This window comes from Rhinolophus hipposideros (assembly GCF_964194185.1).
Source record: "Rhinolophus hipposideros genome assembly, chromosome: 7".
Taxonomy (NCBI): Eukaryota; Metazoa; Chordata; class Mammalia; order Chiroptera; family Rhinolophidae; genus Rhinolophus; species Rhinolophus hipposideros.
The window spans coordinates 6,616,468-6,639,695 of NC_138053.1; the positions used below are offsets into that span (position 1 = coordinate 6,616,468).

The 23,228-nt window shown below is 55.4% G+C and overlaps 1 protein-coding gene across 2 annotated transcripts in view; it reads right to left on the reverse strand.

The window, feature by feature from the left end:
- The window catches only part of CLIP2 (CAP-Gly domain containing linker protein 2), a 78,982-nt gene that overhangs the window by 37,711 nt on the left and 18,043 nt on the right, over nucleotides 1-23,228 (reverse strand). For both annotated transcript variants that reach the window (XM_081053537.1, XM_081053536.1), the window contains exons 2-3: nucleotides 21,912-22,102; nucleotides 7,882-8,435 (exon numbers count right to left, since the gene is read on the reverse strand). In XM_081053537.1, the coding sequence (XP_080909663.1) occupies nucleotides 7,882-8,435; nucleotides 21,912-22,035 (678 nt within the window). In that variant the 5' untranslated portion in view covers nucleotides 22,036-22,102. The remainder of the gene's footprint in view (nucleotides 1-7,881; nucleotides 8,436-21,911; nucleotides 22,103-23,228) is intronic.

Below are 23,228 nucleotides of genomic sequence, written 5' to 3' on the forward strand. Positions count from 1 at the left end.
ATCAAGGGCACAGCACAGGGACAGACAAGCCGAGGTCAGGTCAGTGTCCTGACCTCATGCTGGGACGAGGAATAGCAGGGAGTGGGGGCCAGGGAGGTCAGAGGAAAGCAGGGGAGTGTGCAGAATCCTAGAAGTCAAGAGAAGTAAGTGCTTCTAGGAAGCAGGGAGAGACGGACGGTGGCCAGTCCTGGGGGGAGCGTTTTAGTTTTAAGGTTGTTTTTAAGAGAAGCTGGAGCAAGTGAATGAAAAGACCGGGAAGGGGAAATGTGCAGCAGAGACAGGGGACTGTGTGCCGGGGCAGGTGGGGGAGGCTGGCCTGCGACAACAGCTGGCGGTGGGGGCCCCAGACAGAACTAGGCGGAGAGAAGGGAGAGTGTGCAGATGCTGGCAGGTGTAGGGCTAGGCCATGGCTCTATTCTTCCCAGGACGCACAGAACCATCGTCAGCTAGCATGTGGGGGAGGGGCGGATGCTGGGAATTCCTGGAGACACAAAGAAGCAGCTGTGACTATTACAGAAGAGGTGCCATATAGCTGACGTATTACAGAGCTGTACACTTGAAACCTATGTAATTTTACTAACCAATGTCACCCCAATAAATTGAGGAACAAAATATTAAAAAGGAAACTGAGGCAAAGCAGCAGGTAGGAGTAGCCGAGCTGACGCCCCCAACTATGTTTGTGGGCCTTGAGTCAGTCTTCTCTGCAGCCCAGCACATGGGGGGAACTGGTTATTTGTCAACCCAGGTACGTGTGTACTTTAAAGAAAAGGTGAGGAGGGGCCACACATAGGTTATTACTGAGACTCATGCTAGAATTCCTCACTGTGACCCTGGGGAACAGGGAGCCTTCTGAGCCTGACCTCACAGGTCCCACCTCTGCTCCTCCGGGGAGGAAGAGGGAGGGCTAAAGGGAAGACCAACGGCCAGAGCTCCTGCCCCGTGCCCAGGGCCTGGGGCCATCCAGTGAGAAGTCCTGTGACAGAGAGGGGGCCAGAGGCAGATCCAGTCTTCTTCCCCTTCTCCCCACCCTCCCTGGCTCTGCTCCCCATCAGTGGAGCCCAGCAGCAGACGAGGCCCAGCAGCCATGTGAGTTAGTGACCAGTCTCCTCATCCCTCTCCCCTCACAGCGGGGCCAGTTCCCTCTGCCCCCACCCCCAAGCACACCAGTCCCAGGAGAGGTCCCAGCCCACTCCTACAAGCCCCTCCCAGCTAGAGCTAGGTCTCCCAGCCAGCCTCAAGGTATGTACCCCTCAGCCAGGAAGACTTGGGGTGAATAAATGGGATCCAGGGCAGAGGAAGAACACCAGGATATCCCCAGGGCCCACAACTCTTCCTCAGCAGATTTTTACAAATCCTGCAAAATGAGGTGGCCCCTTTTTCTTTCTATTTATTTATTTATTTATTTATTTATTTATTTATTTATTTATTTTAAGGAGGGCGCAGCTCACAGTGGCCCATGCGGGGATCGAACCGGCAACCTTGGTGTTATTAGCACCACGCTCCAACCAACTGAGCTCACCAGCCACCCACTATTAGCCCCTTTTTAAAGGTGAGGAAACTGAAGCTCAGTCCCAGTCCCCTGCCCAGGGTCACATTGTTGTGAGGGGCAGAGCTGCGCTCACACCCAGGCCTGGATAACCCCTAAGCCTGTTTTCCCACCACCTCGCCCCCTCCACACCACGGATGGCCCCTGCTGGGTGTCTGACAGGGACTGTGGAGGCGGGGTGACCGGCAGAGAAAGAACCTCATTCCTAATCTCTCAGGACAGTGCTCTTACACCTAACCAGGCCAGCTGCCAAGGGGCTGTCGGGTGGGACACAGCCCTGCAGAGAACCTACCAGCCCATGGGGATGGGTCGGCTGACTGCTCAGACTTCCTCGTGGGCTGGTACCTTCTGGGTTATCTGCAAGGCGAGGCTGGCTTTGGCTTTGGCTTTGAGCTTTGAGAAGTGCTGGGAGAGGGTGCCAGTAGTAGACAGAGGAAGTTCTCTGGAAAGATCTCTTGGTCCACCCTTCTTGGGAAGTCTCTGTAGCCATTACTTGAAGGGACACGAAGGGACAGAGACTTCACATAAGCAGAGATGCTCCAGGAAGACTTTGCTGTCCTGCTGAGGGAGCCCCCTTGCCTGGGATAACGCCCTTCCTGGGGCAGCCACACCTGGTAACTGAGTGAGGCAGGGGCAGAAAGGTGGGCACGGGCTCAATGCCCCTATGACGGACAACCTCTCTCCAGAGCACCCCTGGTTGGCCAAGGCTCTGTCCAGCCCACACTGCAGTCTGACTTCTGCCTCTGCCAATTCCTTCACAGATATCAAAACCCCTAATAAATATTTCACCCCAAACCCACCTCAGCAACTATTTCTGGAGAACTTGACGTGCCATGGCAACCTATCTGCCATCTGACGTCTTTGGGGGTCAGAGAGCTCTCCCACCACCCCACGTTGACATCTGTCTCCTTGGGGCTCTGGCCCTGGGGCTCCCCTTGGAGCCACAAGCAGCCAGCGAGGCCTCTTCCTTCCTGAGACAGCTTTCTCTGTTCCTTGCTAATTATATCCCATACTGTCAACTGTAGCTGACCAAGACATTTCCAGCCCCCAACACAGACTGCTGCACACTCTGGGGGATACAGGGAACACTCCTAGGCTGGCTGGTGGGTACAAGCCCAGAGCCTCGATCCCAGCCTTCCCCATGTCCTGCTGTGTGACTCTGAGCAAGTACTTGCCCTCTCTGAATCTCACCATCCCCTCCCATACAATAGTTAGGGCCTGGTGGTCTCTGCCCCAGCAGGCCTGTCTGTGAGTCTGCATTGGCTCTCACTGGTCAATGACCCTCAGGTGGTGTCTTCCCAACCCTTTCTGTCACCAGGTCTCAACCTGCACTCCTGGTTCTTGCTGCTCTGTAATTCCAACCTGGAATGTCTTCTCTCTTCCATGACTTCAACCCTGCACTGCTGGCTGTCTGGCTGGTCCTGAGTCTGCCATACCAGGCCATGCTGACTCTAAAACCAATTTCCCTAAAACCCATGCAGACAAACCCACCTCCTGGGTTGGACTTTCAGGACCACACCTTGGCGCTCCTGTAGGCTCCGAGGGGGACACACACAGCAGTTTCCCTCATCTCAGGCCAGCCAGGCAGCCAAGTGCCCCCCACATGCTCCCTGGGCCTGGCAGGTGCCCGGACCAAGGGCAGTGGAGGCCTTCCCCAGGCAGAAGGAAACGGAAAGGTGGCCTGGCGTTCCATGGTCTCTCCTGGCCCAGGTCCTGTCTCGTCTCTGCCTGGCATGTTCTAAAAGGCTGTGTGACCCTGGACAAGTCATTTCACCTGTCCGTTTCCACCTCTGCCAGGAACCCCCACCCCAGATACCCAGGACCCGTGAATGCTCATCCAGAGAGAAACCCCAACTCACCCAGGCCAAGCTTTGAGAGAACTAAGGGAAGGAGAATTTTACAAGAGGAAATTGGGCAGAATAGAACGGTCATTGCTGGAGGAATTTCAGGCATTAGTGAAAAAGATTATGTGTGTGTGTATTAGGGTCGGGGAGGGGGCAGAAGGTGGGAAAGGACAGAGGCAGGACAGGTAGCCTGTTGGCCCAGCTCATCCGTTTCTACTCCAGGTACTGTGGGGAACTGAGTCTCGGGCTTCAGTCTGTGAAATGGAACATATGCTTCACAGGCGACTGTGAGAACAAGAGGTCATCCATGCAGCCCAGCGCTAAACTCCAAGGCACCCCTGAAGATCTGGCTCAGACAGGTGCGTGTCAAAACTCCCGATATTTAAGTGACACTGTTCCACAAAGGTGAGGCATGTTTCTCCTGTGGTCACCAGGTCTTCCTCTCACCTCCCAGAGGCACCCCCAGGGACAAGGGCCCGTCAGAGCTGAAGTGGAAATGGACTGTGCATGTAAAGTTCTCGGCACACGGCTCTGTTCACAGCAAGTACAATGGCAGCCAAGGACATTCAGGTCTTTGTGGGCCACCCTGCGACATCGGGGAGGCTCTGAGCTCTGCACCCCTCACTGCACCTAGGACCCCACAGCTGAGAACACCCACCCCTCACAGACTTAATGCTGACACTAGCTAACACTTCAGAGCTTACTCGGAGCCACACGAGGCAGGCGAAATATCCCCATTTTACAGGTGAAGAAACTGAGGCACTGAGGGGCTAAATGACTTGCCCATGATTACTTAGCTAGTACATGGACCTCATGGGGCAGTGTTGAGACCCAAACGAAACCAGGATCCAGAGGTATCTTTGATGAGCAGCACAACTTAATGAACATAAATACTTATGTTCATAAATAACAAACACTGTCAGGCCCTCAACTGGGTCAGAAGCAGGTTTGTGGCTGGTGAAGCTAAGAGCTTAGGCATCAGGGCCCCTAGCCTGCACCAGCCTCTTCTGAGGCCCTGACAATGCATTCACGGATCACATGACATACAAAATTTGCAAAAGCATAATTTTTTGTATTGTTTTTCCTAGAGTCCCCCATCCTCAAATTATATAAGCTTAGGCCTTTACAGTCACCCACATCCAGGGTATAATTTTTAAGGGTGGAGTAGAGACAGGAAGGTGACATGTCAGGTGTGTACAGCGCGCTCAGGGGAGAAAAGCAAGTTCTGGGGCCAGCCACACCAGCTGGGTCCTGGCCGTGCAGCGGACTAGCCCAGAGGGCTAATCCAAGGGGCTGCAGACTGGGGGGGGCGGAGGGCAGGTGGGGCTTGAGCCACAGGGAAGAAACAAATCCCTCATTCAAATTCCTCTCCCCTACCCAGAATCCAAGGCCATCAGAACAGGCAGAGTTGATGAGGGAATAAAGGAATGAACGGCCCATCACCTCCTGGCTGTGTCCCTGGGCAGGCTATTTTCCAGAGCTGAGCCCAGTTTCTTCATCTGTAAAACAGAGGGAGGGCGATAACCCCCACCTCGTAAGGCAGAGGGGAGGACCCAAAGAAACCAGGTGCAGCAAGTGCTAGGCATGGTACCCAGAGCGGGGTATGCCCCCAAGAAAGCAGTGTCTGAGTGAGGACGCAATCTGCTCGTGGGCTCACAATTCTCGCTCCCTCGCTATCTGCTTGGCCTCCCTATTCTTCTGCTGCTACTGCTGCCCACTCTGCTGGAGGGCTAGGGACAGGTGGACACTTCTAGAGTACTGCCCGCCTTGTGACAGTTTGAACTCGCCCAGCACGTCCAGTTGCCACTCTGTGAAGGGGGGCAGGTGCAAGGGGAGGTTCCTGGGATTAATCCCCTTACTCCCCAACCTGGAGACTCATCAGGGCTGGTCAAGAATCCCCAGAGCCAACACTTCCCACCCCAAAGAGGTCAAAGACCCCACCCAGGCCCTCATGACACTCGCCAGGCGTTGCACAGCAGAGCCCTTCGTCGTAACTGGGGAGCACTCCCACATCCACCGGCTCGCTCTGTGCTCCCAGAAAAGCATCACACGGTGCCAGATGATTGTGACTTATCGTGCTGATCATTTCGTAAGTTATATAAGTGTCTAATCACTATGTTGTACACCTAAACTAACAGTGTATGTCAATTAACTGAAAAAGAAATTACTTTTTAAAAAGCATCACATGGGTGCTAACTAGGCTGTTTTGCTGAACGGACAGATGATGAATGAATGAAAAAAATGAATGAATGAATGAATGAATGAATGAACGAACGAATGAATGAATAGGATGAGGCTCAGTTAAGTGACTCGTCCAGCTGAGACGGAGCAGAAAGGGCACACATCTAGGCCTGACTTCCCTGCAGCGGCCAAGGCCAGCAGGCGCTCTCAGACCCGGGCATCCCCAAGGACAGCTCAGTAAGACCGTAAGCCGCCTCGCCTGGGTCCCACTGGCTGGAGATGGCTTCCCAGGGAGCTACGGTAGGAAGAGCAGAGTGACTGCATCAAAACAGGCTTCCTGGACAGGAAGACACAGGGGCCCTGAGAGTCTAGTCTCCCCGCCCCCGGCGCTGCCACAGCAGCCCCGACACCCTCTGCTGCACTCTTGCCCCTCTCATCCTGTCCCCACCAAGCAGTAAGCAAGATGTGCTTAAAATGTGAATCTGCTCATGCTGCTGCAGAGCCTCCACAGCTCCCTTTGGTCCTGGAGCAAAGCCCTGCCGGCCCCCAGCCCTGCCCTGCGGGGCTGGCCCACAGCCTCCTGGGAACAGTCCTGCTCTGCTCCCTTGCCACCTGCGTGGCCTCCCTGTTCTGTTTCTTTAGTCTCTCTGGCTCCAGGCCTTTGCCAGCGCAATGCTCCTGCCCCATGGTGGCCAGTCCACGCCAGGCCATTTCCTATCTCAGCGCTAACACTGTTCCTCAGGGAAGCTCCCCGACCAGTTCCCTCCGTGATCGGCTCTCGAAGCACCATGGATCATTTCTTCGCGGCACTTACCAGAGTCTGTAAGGAAATACTGATGTCTGCGATCACATGAATCATGGTCTTTCTCGGAATGGACTGTAAGTGGCTGAGGGCAGGGACCAAGTCTGGCCACGCCCACCACCAGATCACCCGGGGGGAAGTTCTGTCCACAGGAAACCAGACTGGCAAACTGGCCCCGGGGGTAGGCAGACTCCATAGAGATTAGCCAGGTAGACAGACATGGCTTAGTGACAGGAAGGCAAGCTTTGGGGGCTGGTTCGAATCTTGGCCCTGCTCTGTCATCTCACACGAGTGATTAAACTTCTCTGAGCCTCAGTTTCTCCATCCACGAAGTAGGGATGATAAAATTACATCACAGCAGTGTCTTGAGGATTCAATGGGGCCATGGATATAAAAATTCCCTCTTGTCCACCCCCCCATCCTAAATGCTGTTCCCAGAAGCCTCCAGGAGGAACTATGGCCCTGCAAGGGGTCTCCAGAGCAGGGAGGGAGGATCCCAGGCAGTGATGCCCTTCTGGGGTCCCCATTCTGGGACCCCAGGGCCCCCCCAAACCTTTGCCCACTCAGCCTTGGAGCTCCAGACATGTGTTCCCCACCTCGAGGTGAAAACCCCCCACTCTGGGAAGCCTCTCTGACCTGAGCACAGGAACCTCTCCCTCCACCAACTGACCCCCTCCCCTTGACTCCTCAGACCCCAGGCCCGCCAGACACCCTCCCGGGACTACACCGTGTATTCTTCTCACCTACTCAACACTATGGTTCTTGGAGAGCAGAGTCAGCTCGGGGCTACGTCGACCGCCCCCGCACTGGCTTTGGTCCCATGTATCATGACCCCTCCTGGGTACCTTGCAACCCCCAGTCCAGGGCCGGCTCACACTGCCACATTCAGACAGCAGGAGGATGAATCCAGACTCCGAAGGACTTGGGGACCACTGCCTCCTTCCAACCTGGCCCCAACAACAGCTGCGACTATGGGAGAGGAGGGACCGTGGCAGGAAGACTCAGCCGGAGCCCAGTTCTCTCCTCCACAGCAACAGTGACCATCGTCCATTATAATTAGGTGTGGGAACCACCCGACCCTGGGCCTGGGCTCTTAAGCACTGCAGTACCCGGTCTTTCCCAGTCTAGGCCTGACATATCCACCTTGGTGGGCTAGATCAATGGGTAATATCAATACTAGTAACATTTATGGGGCACTTACTAAGTATCAGGCACCATCTAAAGGTATTACAAGTATTAACGTATTTCAACTTATAAGGGAGGTGGTATAAAAATTCCCGTTTTATGGATGGGAAGACTAAGGCCCAAAAAGGTTCAGGCACCTGCCTAGGGCCACACATCGACAGTCTCCAGAGCCCACTGAACCTGTCTCCCTGGTCCCTCCATGTGGTTCTGAAGAGGAGTGGGTGCCCCAGCCTGGACCCCACCTGTGTCCCTCGAGTTCCCTCCCGGCCCGTCCTGGGATTCAGCTCTCATGTGAGGTGCAGAGGTCGGGGCAGGGGACTCACCAGCACCCGGTCTCCTAGGCGCAGGTCCTTGTCACCCCGCTTCACGGAGCCACTGTCCGAGAGGTTGGAGCCCGACTCGTTGCCCGTCTTGACGGAGCTGTTGAGGACGCTCTCTCGCAGCGGGATGACGCGGCTGGTCAGTGGAGGTGTGGCCGTGCCTGAGTGCAGCGACAAGTTCTGGGCGGTCAGCGACTCTACCGAGTGGGTATCGCTGCCCGAGCCCTCGGCCGTGGGCTGCCGGGTCAGCTTGGAGGGCCGCGTGAAGATGCCCTGCAGGGCCGGGCACTCGAAGTAGCGCACGCCACCCACGGCACCATCGTTCTTGCCCACCGGCTCATCCAGCACCACACCGGCCCACTGGCCTGGCGCGAACTGCGTCTCGCCCAGGTACTGCACCACGCCGGGCTTCACGCCATTCACCCACACGCGCTCGCCAACCTCGAAGTCTCCCACGAAGTCATCTCCCACCTCGGCTGCCTTTGTTCCAGGCTTCTCAGGGGCGGCAGGCACGGCCGTGGAGGAGCCCCCCGAGGCCTGCTTGTGCAGGGGGGAGCCTGTGGGGTGAGGAGAGAGGCAGCAGTTAGGGCTGAGTGAGAGCTGGAAGGGGCCGGTGCTGGCTGACGGGGAAACTGAGGCAGGCATGGCCGGCAGTGTGGCCTTGGGCCGGTCTCATCACTCATGGGCCTTGGGCATCCCTAGGTTTCTCCCTACTCTTCCAGCCCCTCTGGAAAGTTCTAAGAATTAAAAACTCAGAAAAGTGCCTCCTCAGAAGCAATACTTTCCACTGCTCAGGGTCACTCAAACTCAAGGGACAGGAACGAACCCATGACTGAGGGTTATAAGCTGCCATCTCCCTACCCTGTGGACTCAGATCTTGTGAGTGGTCTCTGTGGCCCCCACCCTCTTCCCCAGACAGCTCGTGGCCCCCAAAAGGCTCGCAATCTATTTAATAGCTGGCCACAAACATCTTAGTTCAAGGAAGGAACCAGGAAAACCCTCTTACTCCACTCCTAAGCCTCCTGTCCCTTCCCTCCCCATTCCCAAGCTGCAGCCTAAAGCCTCAGGGCTGCACAGACCAGGAAAACTGGGAGAGAGGAGGGCAGGAGCGGAAGCAAATATGTAACCTCATTCCTAGGACTGAACACCAGGCTCTTTGGCCTAAACGGGGTTCCCTGATCCAGCCCCTCCTTATAGGAAGAATGACCCTGAGGCTCAGAGAGGCCAGGGCCTTGCCCAAAGCCACACAGTAGAAATGGGACTCAAACCCTGGGAGGGGCCTACCTCCCAGGCCTGGCCTCCGACGTGCTCCAGACCTCAAAGAGGAAGGGAAGGGAAGCAACTTACTCAAGCTCACTCAGGAAATGATAAAGCAGGGCTCAACCCCCACCGTGCTTCTTGTGTGTCTGGCTCCTGGGCCCCACGTAGGGCCTTTTGGGCAGGTGGGCGCTCAGAAAGCCCGTCTATTTGCACCTCTAGGTCTGGAGGCTGCCCCCTCTTCCTGTCAGACAGACCAAGCGTCAAGCTGAGAAGGTCTCATCCTTCTCCGCCTCTACTCCAGTGGCTGATGTGCTCGTGAAACACAGATGGAGACAGGAAGCAAGTAGACGCTGCCATACCCCCATCACACTGCCTGTGTTTCTGGCCCTTTCCATGGGCAATCAGTGGGGGGTGCCACAGGGCAGCGGCTCCCACCCACACCCTCCTTTTAGCCAAGGGGCCCCGGGCCTGGCTGGATGCTATCTCAGGACTGGAAGCCAACCCTTAACGACAGAACTTCCGGGGAATGGGGCGGCCACAATTCCAAGGCAGGCCCAACACACGAGGCCAAGCAGGTAGGCTTTCGTCTGGGCACTGGCAGCAGTGGTAGGAAAGCATGCGGCCACCCAGGGCCTGGGCAGCCTGGATGGGGGTCCTCACTGGGGTGGGGGAAAGGGGCTGCCTCTCACCTGTGAGCTGGGCTCCTGGGAGATGAACGAGCTTTGCTGCTGAATCTGATTAACAACCAGTCATCATACCCACTAACTGATGCTCTGTGCTAAGAAGGTGAGACACAGCCACTCATCTGACCCTCACAGCTCATCCTGTCAAGTGATTTTGTCATCCCAGTTTTACAGACGAGGAATCTGAGGCTCAAAGATAACAGGTGCTTTTGCTAGGCTCCCAGGCCGCAGGCAGCAGAGCCAAACTCTGGCCAAAGGGCTCTGGCTCTTTGTACAGGGCACTTTCATTCATCTAACAGAGGTATACAAACCACCCACCATGCCCAAACTACAATCACCCCAAATCTTGGACTGCTCTGAATGGCCCATTTCACAGAATCTGGCTAAACCCTACAGTTCCCTAAAAGCAGGGAAAAACCTCATCTTTTACGTCTTACTTAAGGACGTCTCCTTCCATTTCTTGTTTAGAAACGAACCCCGAGTGGGACTCCAGTTGAGGGCCCCTAAGGCTTTTTCACCACCGAGATCCCATGAGGCAGAGGCCACCGTGCTGAGAAAACAGGCCCTGGAGCTGCGCAGAGCTACCTGGGTCTCCTCACCTGTACCTCTACCTGGGCTGTTGTGCAGTGACAGGACAGTGCCTGCCCCATACTTGTGCCCAAGAGGGCTGACTATTGCGATTCTGGTTGGGAAAAAAACCCACAAAAGGCCCAGGAGACAGAAGAAGCGCTTCTAGGCAGGTTTTGGTAACCTTGGGCAAGTGGCTCCACCCCTGAGTAACACGGGGAGTGAGGGGGGCAGCGGAGTCTTCTGAAATTGACATAAAACACTGAGTGTAAGTTGGCTCACACACACCCCATCCTCCCATCCTGCTGGTCCCTGTACCCAGGCCATGTTCCTGGGAGACTCCAGCCCTGATCCAGGACAACCCAGTATCACAAGGAGCTTCTGCTGGGATCTGCGAGCCCCACTCACTCCCCGCAGTGGCTCTCCCGCTCACTGGAGCAGGCGCACACCTTTCTCAGGCAAGCGGCTCTGGAAAGCAGTCAGAAGGGGCAGAAGCCACAAATTGGATGGTGCCCAGCCTCCAGCCCCTCGTCACATTGCCCAAGGAGCCCGTCACCATCGAGATGTCAATGCTGTCGTTATTAAAATAGCAGCTACCATTTACGAAGTGCCAACTGGGTACTTTTTATACATTACATTCTTCTCTTGTAGATTAGGAAACAGAGGGTATGAAACGTGCTCAAAGTCAGCAGGCAGGGGTCAGGCCAGCTGTTCTGGCTCAGAGCACTCACTCTCGACGGCTCTCCTATAAGGTACACATGCATGGCAGGTGCCCTTCCCATATCCGTTTTTAGAATGCTTCCCTGTGCTGAGGGGCTCGATGATGTCTGCTAAGTGAATGGCTGTGGCCCAGGTAAGAGCCGGTCCCTACCTGTCCTTTTGCTTACAGCACAGAGGAGGACCCCAGGTTGAGAAAGACCCAATGTGCCTATTCTGGGCAAAAATCTGCCTACTCAGCTGTTCTCCTTCCCAGCTGTTCCCACCCAGGCAGACTCTCAGGTAATCTCCTTTGTTCCCTCGCCCCTTACAGGGGCCACAGGCCCAGGGACCAGTTGTTTCGACAGCTGCTAAAATCCTGTGGCAACCACACTTGGGTGTTTTGCTCCATTTTTTTCTCTTTTGTGCCCTCGTCTGCCCCAGTCTCCCAGGGACAAACCCTCATCAAATTCCCTTCTTACACTGGGGAATTTTTAGCCGCCTGAGGTTGGGAACGTGTCGAAAACCCCTACAGAGCCCTCTTCCCTCCAGGGAGCCATTATAACACACTGGCTAGGCCTGACCAAGCCCCTTCCCATATGTGGGCCTCAGTTTCCCCATGGGACACAAAGAGTTCGGTCAGAAATAGCCAGCGCCAGCACTGATGTCCTATGGGTGTCTTTTCCCCGAGGAGCTGGGCTGAGTACTCAGCTCTCAGAACAGGCCACACCCTCACAGCTCGGAGGCTCTGGAAGCTCCCTGAAGCCAGGATCTGGGCCTTACCCGCTCCGAGTTCTTACACAGAGCAATAGTGGCTCAAAAGACCCCAGGAAAGCAAAGGGCAGTGACAAGACTCACAGGAGCAGCTGGTCCTTTCCCCAGACACAGGCACAGGGGAATTTATTGCTGGTTTCAAGTTCAAAGGAGAACGTGGATGGAAAGGACTGAAGGACATGGTGTGGAGTGGCAGCAGCTGCTGGCCGGGTCCTACAGTGGGAGACGGCATCCTCCTCTCCTGGGAACGTAGGGACAGGTCCTTCCCATACCTGTGGAATCTCAGCCACCAGGGACCCCACTCGCTGAGCACCGTGTCAGAGGCTGGGGTGACAGACATGGCCAAACGGGGCGCAGCACGGGGCTGGGGTGGGGAGGACGACAGGACTACACTACAACTTGGCTGGCCGCCTGCCTGGCTGAGGAAGGGACCGAGATCCGTGGGTGCCTGGGGTTGGGGAGAGAAGGCTCACGGCTAATGGGTTTGGGAGCCCCTCCCAGAACCTCTGCCCCCGCTGGTCACACCGCTTGTCCCTCACTCACTAAGAGACACCTGCCCAGACTGCTTCATCTAAGAGCCAGCCCGCCAGCTTCGTCCTCTACTCCTTTATTCTCCCAGAGATGTCGCCCCTATCTTCACCCATGTATGTCTGCCTCCCAGACTTAATCCAGAGCTCAGGAGGGCTTAGCTTCCCCTCCAGCTCCCAGCCGGGGCGCCAGGCAGCAGGCCCTCGCAACGCCAGCTGAGCTGTCGCTCAGAGCTGGGTCCCGCTCCAGAAGCAGGAGCCGCGATGCTGAGTTGGGTACACAGCCTCTTCACGTCCTGAGCTGCAGGAGTTGTTCACCTGCCGTTTGTCAAGGAAACAAACGGAGGCTCACTCCAGGTTTCTGCTTCACCTGGTCTCCTTCTGCCTTTGGACCTGCCTGAGGTACTTCCCTGTTTTCCCCGGGTTTCTAGAGGAAAGCTAAGAACCTCTTCTCCTTTTAGAGGCAAACCTCCACCCCCCCTTTGGTCTCCTCACCTCTCCCCTCTCTCCGACAGCCCATCTGTGTGGCATCAACGTCCCCAGCCCACAAAAAACAGCAGCTTTCCCCACAGTACCCCCCTCTTGCTGGCACTACTCTCCTTCCCAGCACACAAGCTTTCCTCTCTCTATTTAAATGTTTGCTACACAGATCATTCACGTCCACTGCAGAAAAATTAGAAAACACAGGTTACTGATTTTTCAAAAAATTAAAGCACCTATACTTCTATCATACAAACATAATACAGTTGACACCTTGACGTGTTTTTCTAGGTTTTATCCTGTGCATGTTCATACTACATAACTGTGTGTATATGTGTGTGTGTGTGTGTGTGTGTGTGTGTGTACACTGCATACTTAAAAGCACAAGTGAGGCCATAGTTTGATACTCCTTGGTTCTCTGCTCTCCTCGAGGTGGGTATTTTTCTACCCAGCAGTGTCTAGAAGTGGCTCCATCTGCAGAGGAGACTCTGCTTCCCAGGCCCCCTCTGACTCTCCGCTCCTGACCCCTTCCCGCTGTGGACACTGCTCGTGGGTGGGTGCCATGGCCTCCTCCCTGCAGGGCAGTGGGCCCGTCCTGTCCTGTGGTGCCTGGCTCTGCTGCCCACCCTCCCCCAAAGGCTTCCTGCCCCAATGACAGGACTGGGGGCCTGTCTGCCTCCTCCACCCCTGCCACCCCGGTGGCCCCCCCACGGGGCAGTCTCCATCCACTCCTCTCTCCATCTGTGTCATGGCTGCTTGTGTGCTGATCAAGGCTTAACAACTAGCTCTCAGAGGGAAAGTAAATAAATAACCCTGATCTGTAGCATTTCCCAATTTCCATGGTGTAAATTCTCCCATCACGGCCAATTTCAAGCTACCAGCATGATGTCACTGAACATGGAGTTGGCAGAGATTATGTAGTATGCCCACCATGGAATAAATAACCTCAAAAACACAGATGCTACAAAATCTTACTAGTAGTAAAAGTAGTATTTTACCAGTCCTAAAATAATAGAAGTATTTGTGGTATAAACAGTACTAGAAGTACTACTACAAGGCATGCGTTTTGAGTATTTATTACCTGTTTCTAATAGAGTTTATTTCATTGTTAAGTTCATACAATCTGATGGTGTAAAATAATGGCAGTGTTTAACATCTGGCTTGCCAAATTCCTGATTTTTCACAATTGGTTCTTGTGAACCAGCATGGGTTGGTGCCACCACAGCCCCAGCCCCAGCCCAGCCCCCCTTTGGACGCATGGCCGGGCCCATCCGAGACCCATACAAATTCTCTACAGAGCCCCACAAAGGAAAGACAGGAAGAGGAGACAGAGAAGCACCAAGTCCCTGACCCACCTGCACACACAGAGCAGGTGGGGAGGGGGCAGGAGGCAGGAGAAATTGTCCTCCTCTGGTCAATACTTGGGGAACCCTGATCTCCACTATGCTCCCCTATAATCCAACCCTCCCCTGAAGTTTTAGCTACTGCCTGCATGCTGACACACTTCTGCTTTTTAAAAGACACTAAAACACTCTAATACACTCTCCTTGTAAAATATCTGGCTCTCTGGGAGATGACACAGGAAGATACAGAATGAAGTTGGGCCCCAGTTGCTCCCTCAAGCCCAGATTCCTTCCCTGGACGTCAGACTTGCCCATCCAGCAGTTGGCTCCTCCTGGATGTCCCCCAGAATCTCACATTCTGAACTGCCCCCCACCATGAGCTCTTCCTCTGTCCTCCCCATCTCGGAAGTAACACCCCCCCCATTCATTTACTCAGGCCACAGACCCTAATTGCTCCTTACCCCTCCCCTCAAACCAGTTACTTATCAAGATTCAGAAATTCCACAGAAAAAATAACTCCTAAATCTGTACCTCCCTTTAGGGTCTCAGAGGCCCCTCCCAAGATCAGCCCCTTGAAAGTTCACATGTTGCCCAGCACAGCAGCCACCATCATCCCACTGCTCTCAGCCCTCCTCCAGAGCCGTCAGACCAAGCCCTCCGCACGGCAAACCCAATCTCATCATCACCCCCCCAATCCATTTGAAATCCCTAGCTAGGGATCAATTTTATGTTAACCTTTGACTTTTATAATGAGCCCATGTTACTTTGGTAATAAAAATGAAATGCAATGCTTTCAAAAAGAAGAACTAAAATAGGGAATGTAATCTTTGGCCCACTTCCCACGGAAATAATTTAAAAAGAAAAAACTGACTCACTGTCTTGTCATTCACAAAACAAACAAAACACAAGACCTGAATCTAAGTGCCCCAAAATAGGGGACCCAGCAGTGATATAAATTATGGTCAGGTCTTTCAGATTATCAAGCAACCTTTAAAAACAATCTTTAGGTTAGAAGGGAAAGTGTTCTGATGTGGTGCTTGATGAGAAAACAGGGGTCAAGGGTGTCCCAAACATAGCATGCAGGCATGAAAGCCTGGGACTGGGGGAACGGGAATATAGGAAACAGGATAAAAAGGAATCAATTTAATAAAAACCCAATCAAGGGCTTACAGGGATCCGCAGGGACCATATGCCGTGAAGTTGGCCCTCTAACAGGGCGTCCCTACCTATGCTAGGACCGTTCCCTCAAGGAGCCAGTCAACCCTACGTGTTCCACAGAGCGTTACTAGGTATAATGAAAAAAAATTTTAATCTCCAAATTCAAACAGGCTGGAGAACCAGCAGCTTTAAGTTAAGGTTCCTTTGCTGCAGGACTTTTCAGAGCCTTGATGCTAATGAGCACTGCCTGCTTAGGAGGGGCTACAAATAAGGTGACCACAGGATTCATCAGCCACAACCAGACACCTTGGAGAAGAAGGAGGTGTTATTAATACAGCATCATGGCAAGACCACAGGGCTGTCCCAGGCAGAATATGGAAACCCTGCCTGCCCTCCTCGGCAGCCACCCCACGGGGCTCCATGCTTCCTTGCTCTGGACAGCCTGCCACCCCAGCCAGAACACAAGCTCTGGGAGATGGGGCCCACCCCAACACCCCTCTCCACCGTCGGAGCCTCGGGACCAGGCTGAAATGCAGCCTTGGCCATGACGCTGAACTCCCCTCCCTGCTGGCCTGAAAGCAACATACATAAATGCCCACAAACCCTGAGGCTGCTTTGTGCTCTGAGCCCCCATCCCTCCTCAGCAGGTGCTCAAGACACAGGTCACAACGGAAGGGATGAGGTCTCCATGGCATTCCTCGGGGAGCCAGTTTTCCCAAGTGAGCTCCCCAGCCCCGTCCACCCGAGGCCAGTCCCTCTGATGGCACCCACGGACACAGCCTCCAGGGAGGGCTGAGGCCACCCCTCCCAGCCCACCCTGACCAAGGCAGGGCCCATCGCTTCTGGTCACCACAGGCCAGCATCACCCTGCCACGCTGCCATTCATCCCTGCCATTCGTCCCTGGAGAACAGACCCACTACCAGCCACTCTGGGGCGGCCCCAGTCCAAAGAATTGCTCAGTGTCCTTCCTGAGTCAAATGGAACTCAGAAGCCCCCACCCAGGAGAATCAGCCAGGGACCCAGAGGAGAAAGACGTAGGTGGCTTACCCTGAAAAGAGCAGAGCCAGCTCCCCATGGAGAAACCCTGCTGCGGCCACAGGGAAGGTAGAGCTGGCAGCTGAGCCCCCGCCCCCTGGATCAATACCAGCGACGTCAGGAGCATTAGGAGGCTGCCCTGCCCCCTGCCCGCCTCCCAGCCCAGCCACAGACAGCTCGGCTTGGCTTTCCCCACCCTCATGCCATTACAAAGTTTAGGATGTGGTTAGGGAGAGCAGGAGAGGGTGACCTTGACGGGAGAGAGTTGCCCAGGGGGCCGTGCTGGTTCTGCAGGAGCAAGGGCTGGAAGTGGCCCTGCTTCCGCCCAGGTTTGCACAGCATCTGCGACAGGTCCCTTAAAATGGGCATGATGCCTCCTGCCCTCCCCGGAAACAGGGGTACCAGGGCGAAAGACATAATCCTCTGGCGGCGGAGTAGGGTGAGGTCAGTGTCTAATAAGACGAGAAGCCAGCTGCCACGCTGGGCCCCACGTGGGGCACGTCTGGCCGGCTCCCATGTCTGAGCACCCACAGGGTGCAGGGGCATCCAGGCCCCAGCTCAGTAAGCCAGAATGAAAGCTCTGGGACCAGCCCTCTGTGGGCCCTTTGTTGGGGATCAAGATATAGGAGGTGGGCCTCACCCCAAGTGGCCTCTCCCTGTCTGAGGGGGAATCCCACGCATTCGGCCTTCACCTCCTGTGTTCTGGGTCGGCAGCATGAGGAAAGGACAAAAGCACATTGGGGGACAGTTGTGACCAACCTAATGAGAACAGCTTACTCTTCCCACCCTGCCCACCTGCCCGAGGCATAAGCTGAGTATGTGGAGCTGGGAATGACTTGGGGCCCCAGCCATGTCACCCCTGGCATGGGACGGCAGGTGCCAGTGGCCTGAGCCAGTTTTAAACCCAGCCCAGCTTGAGTCTCAACTCCAGCCCAGTCGCGTTCTGGCCCTGTAACTCTAAGCAACTCAGCTGAGAGTTCCAAGCCTCAGTCTTTTCATCTTTAAAATGGAGAGAAGAGCAGTTATTTCTCACTGGGTTGTTAATGAGAGAGAAATGTAGTAAGATGCTCTCTGCAGAGCCTGCTTGTGACACAGCAAGCATCAGATGCCATCCCTCCTAGATGGAATATCTCGGGGGCTGGACCACAGTGCAAGGGATGGGAGAGGCCCTTCAAGAACCTGCCTGTCCCAGCAAAGGGGCAGGGCTGGAGGGAGCTCAACAGTGCTCTGTCCCTTCACTCAGCAGCCCCGAGCCCACAGGTCACTGCAACCATACCTTCTTGTTGGGGCCCAGAGAGACACCCGTGGCCTGGCTGGCGGGCTCAGAAGCACACCCCATGGAAGGGCTAATGGCCCCTGTTCATAGCCTGCCTCGGCCCCTTCTTTTCCATGATGGCAGGGAAGTACCAGACCCTGCCTGACCACTGCAGGCTGTTCCTGACCCAAAGGAAGGGCCATAGCCCAGCAGCAGTCGTGGGCCACCAGCCTGAAGGCCTGCACCCCCCTTCTCCCTCAGGCCCACGTTAGATTCCACACCCCTAAACAGCCCCGTCCCAGCTTGCTAACTTCCATCGCAGGCCTGGCGCCTGCCCTGGCCCATTCTCGACACTCCCGCTTGCCCCCTCAAGCTGCTCTCCACTCCTCAGTCATCTGAAGCCTCCGAGCCTTTTAGCCCCTATTTCCTTTGCCTGGATGCTCTTCTAACCCCTGCTGGGTTGGTTCCTGTCACTCAGACTCTGCAGCAATGTCGCCTCCTGAGCGAGTCTCTCCCTGAAGGCCAATCTCAGGCAGCTTCCAGCAGTGCCCATCCTGCCTGACTGGGCTGCCCGTGACCTCCTGTGCCACCCAGGCCTTTGCCCACAGGTGTGGCCCAGAGCGCCCTCCTGCAAACCTCCTCCTCCTCCTCCTCCTCCTACTCCGGGCCACCTCCCGGTATGACAGACCTCCTCCAACAGCCCTTGGCCTTGCTGCTCCCTGTGTCACAGCTCTGGGATTGACACAGACCCTCGTGGGGCCCTTCATGGGGCAGAGGGCCAGGGAATCAGTCCAGGCCCAGCCTTTGGCCAGACCCTCTGCCCGGAGGCTGAGCTCATGCTTTGGGAGGCAGCCACTGCCCTGATTCCCAGCCCAAACTGAAGCTTCTTACTGCCGCCTACTGCCAACCAGGCTCTAGCCACCCCCAGACCTATCCCTCACTGCCCTGATGCTCCTCACTGGGGTCCTAGCCTTTGATGGGGGTGGCACCTCAGAGAGCACATGAGCAGTTCCATGGGATGGGAACAGGAGCCTGAGAAGCCAACACGAGTGCTGGTGCCACCGTCCCACCCTGGTGCTTCCACCTGCCCCTCCTCTCCACAGACCCGGCACAGGGACAAAAGCAGCTCCAGGTGGCAGGAATCTCCCTTGCCTTCTCAGGGTTTCATTGCCTCAGCCAACTGCTCGCAGCTCTCTGCTCTCTCCCCCAGCCTGCATGTCTGCAAAGGCAGTGGGTGCCGGCCAGGGGGAGCCACCAAGCCCAGCACTTTGGGCACAGGGGCATGGCCCTGTAATCAATTGGGCATTCAGAGTGGCACCTCCTCTTTCTGGAACAGCCCTGCGGGGGCCCAGGCCAAGTCAGGCCACCCAGCCCCCTCCCCCAGAGGCTCCCACACTGCTGTGCAGTATGACTAGGAAGCAACCAGCAGGCCTCACTGTGTGCTCCAGGTCCACTACGCAGGGATTACTACGCAGCCACTCAAAAGGACGGCAAAGGCACTTCCCACAGAATGTAATCGAACGTGGAAAAGATGCAAATCTGGGGGAGACCTAAGATTTAACTGCTTAAAACAATATATGCAGCAGGAAAAATAATGGCAGGAAATTGATCACAGTAGTGGCTGTGATCAGGTTCAGTGGAGGGGTAACTGGTGTTTCTTCTTTCATATCTTCCAAGCTTTTCTGTAATGAGATTACGGATGGGTGGAAGGAGAAGAAATTACTCCATAATGAGTTTTGTACCTGCAGGCACTGCACATTCCTTAACTGACTTGATCCCATCAGACAAATGTTATTATCCCATTAGTGGCCCAGAGAGGTTAAGTAACTCTTCCGGGGCAGAGCACCTTAAAGCTGGATCAGAGCCACATTCAGGCCTCTCTTGATCAGGGAAGGAGCAATGAGGAAGGAACCCAGAAGGCGCTACGGGGCTCTCTCCAGTAGAGGAGAGGGTCGGACTCAGGCCTGGCAGGTGCCCTTCTCCAGAGAGTGGGCCACACAACCACCACCCTCACCCCCCTGGACAACTCAGCCCCCTTGGTGCCTTTGCTCTTCTCTACTTCCTGCAGGCCCTCCGCCTCCCCACCACTGACATTCCCCCCATTCTCAAGGCTACGCTCTTTCCCACTTCCCCCAGGAAGCCTTCCCTGATGGCTCACTCATGGGTCAGTCCCCTGACCTCCCACAGCCCTGGCAGCGAGTGCAGCCATCCTCACCTGGGTGACCACATGTCACTGGTCTCCCCATCCTTGCTCTTAACCCCCACAGCCCGTTCTCCACATGGTGGCCTGAGGGACATGAACACTGCTGCTCTGGTAACACCCTCCAACAGCTCCCATCACACTTAGCCCCAAACCCCCACCCTCGTGGCCTGCCTCTGCTACCCTCCCCAATCTCACTCACACTCCTCTCTACCCAGGCTTGTCTTCCTTATGTTTCTTAAACCAAAGTCATTCCTGCCCAGGGCCTTTGCACCACTTGCTCTCTCCACCCGGTACTTCCTTCCCTACTTGTTTCTTCTCGCCGGGCTTCTCACGGCGCAAGAGTGCCTCCCATGAGTAAAGGCGGATTTGCCACCTTCGAGGGGGAAGTCTGGACCTTCAGATGTGGCTGTACTGGGCAGAACGGCATGCGTAGGTCTGCCCAGGGGCTGCACCACACAGCCTCCTCACCCTCTCATGCTGCTTGTTTGGCTCTGCCAGGGGCCTGGCTCTGCCAACTGCCCAGACCTTTGGCTCAGACTTTCCTTGACCCCACCCAGGGCCCAGATTTCCTAGTCTGGACTCTGGCCGTCTTTGTCTCTCTCTCCAAACTTCTGCACCAGTCAGATGAGATGGACAGTGTTTCCCATTGATGGCTGCAGCATAACCAAATCAAGGATTTGTGCCTAAAGACGTCCATCACAGCATCATTTATCAAAGTGAAAAATAAAAAACAATCACAGTTTTCAACTGCAGAGAACGGGTTAAGAAAAAATTTCCAATGCCTTCTATCACATTCTTTTTGACTTACAACCCTGCAGTGGCTTCCGCTGCTACTAGGATGGAAGTGAAACGTCCATCCACCTGGTTTACCCCCATCTCACCAGCATGCTTTTCACTGGTCATGTTCCAGCCTCACTCACTTTCTTTCCCTCCCTTGTACTCACCACGCTCCTTTCCGCCACTGAGTCTTTACACCTGCTGTTCCTTCTGCCTGGAATACCCTCCCCTCTTCATCTAGTGAACCGTCAGCCTCCAGGCCCCAGCTCACACGTCCCCTCCTCAGGGAAGGCTTTGCTGCCCTCTCGGGCCCAGGTCAGGCCCCCCTTATAGGATCTCACGACACGCAGCCTCTCCCTCACCAGACTGGCCACCCCCCTGAGAGCCGGGACCACATCCATTTTTGCTCAGAATGAGAGCTCCGGTGGTTAGGGGTTATGACCATGTCAACAAAGCAGGCCCTTGACTTATATTTGTTGAGTGAACAGAATATTTTACAGCCATTTAATATGAACACGTGAAGTTTTAATGACATGAAATATTCACCTGATCATATGAAAAGGAAAAAAGCAGGTTTGCAAGTTGTTTATGCAGCATGATTACAAACAGGTAAGAAGAGGAAGGACATAAATAAAAACAATCAATGCCTCCAGGGTGTGGAATTACAGGCAATTTTACCCCTGCATCAAACTTTCCAAATATCCCACAGGCGCTATCTTACTTTTAACATCATAAAAAGCAAGTAACTGACAGCTCTTCTCTACCATTTGCCCTCAGAGCTGGTGCCTCTAGCCAGGGCGCCCTCTGCCCACCAGCAGAAAGACTTGAGGTCAGATAAAGAAAGGTTAAAGGGCGTGGCTCTGGGCGGCAGACAAGAAGGCTGGTGGGGAGATGGGGCTGGCTCCTGAGGACAATCTCAGACCTTAGAGGGGGAACGAGTGGGGGTGGGGAGGCCGATGAAGGCTGGAGTTTGAATCCCGGCTGTTTTACTGGCTGAGAGACCTTGGGCAACGTTCCAGGCCTCCCTGGACCTCCATTTCTCCTTCCCTAAGTGGAGCCAACAGTGATACCTGCTCGGGTTGGGGGAGCATGAAAAGGAACAGTGCACGTAAAGCATGCATCAGAGCCTGTCGCTAGTTCCTTTTTAAAGGGGTCACAGTCAGACAGAAAGAACTTCCATGTACCACTGGCCTCCAGGTTGGCCACAGGGCGGCTCTCCCAGGAAATCCACTGCCCTGCCCGGCCCCTCCCCCACAACCCTTGTCCCCGCGCACCTTCCTTAGAGCTGGTGGCCGCCGTCGCGGCAGAGGCTGAGGCTGACCCCGTAGACGTCCGGCCCATGGGGCTCGAGTGCTTCCCCCCACGGCCGGGGGGCTTCAGGCCGCTGGGCTTCTGCATGGTGGTGCCACTCGGTGGGTGAAGAAGGGCCCGGGCAGGTCACGTTCTGTCCGCCATTGTCACTCACCTGTGGACAGAGAAGAGGAGCCATCACATCATAACATCACCCCAGTATCAACACAACGGAATTCCAGCAGTGCCAACCCTGTGAAGTAGGGACCATCATCACCCCCTTTTTCAATATAGGCAAACTGAGGCACAGAGCAGAGCAGTGGCAGCAAGTGTGGGCCCAGTGTGGCGCTGCTGTTGCCAGGACGAGTGTCCTGGTCTCCTGGACTCGGAGGGCAGGCACTCTCTGGCTGGGGCTCTGCCGTAGTGCCGTCTGGGCCGCAGCAGCCCCGTATCAGGACCACGAGTGTCAGCACACGGCTGTGTGTGGCTCTCACCAGAGCACAGGCTAGTGTGGATTCTAACAAACATGGCAACCTGCCGGGTTACTCTCCATCGGCCCCAGGGCTCTCTAGGACCAGCCAGTAACTCACATCCCTCCTGATGTGGGCCAGACAAAGCAGCACCTAGTTTCATCAACCAGCTCATTGCTCTATCTTGTCAAGGCCACACTCCAACTCTAGGGCTCACCATCCTAGCACCTGTCCACTCCACCCAGTGTGGGGACACACACGCAGAGAGGCCTGCCCCTGCCTCAGTCCTGTGCCAGGACGGACTCACGTGCCCGCTGCTTGCCCTTCCACCATGATAGCTCCCTGACTTCAGGACTGAACAGAGAAGGGTGTGCTGCATACGGCACACGGGGCACTAGCATTTGATAAAGGGGACTCCTGAGAAGGGAAGCCTCCAGTTTCCTCGGTCCGTTAAGGGCACCAGATGCAAGGAGGATGGGGCTGGCTGTAGGGGACTGGAGGAGAGGCACAAAGGACAGGCCTCCCACCCTGTGGCCTCCCCCCCACGGCCCTGCCTCCCTTGTGCCAATGTCTGTGGACGGTGCCCCACGGGCCAGGCCGCGTCCTGCCGCAGACACTGCCCTGGGGAGAGGAAACCCAGAGCACAACAGGACGAATGGAGGATTCTGGGCAAGAGCGTCACGGCCTCAGGACCTTGAGAACCGGGGCCATCAATGCCCTCTGGGCACTCTACTCTGATGCAGTCAGGGGTGGCCCAGCCTCAGCCCATCCTGCCACATCCTTAAGCCACCCTTGGTCACAGAATGTTATTCCCTTTTAGAGAACCCTCCA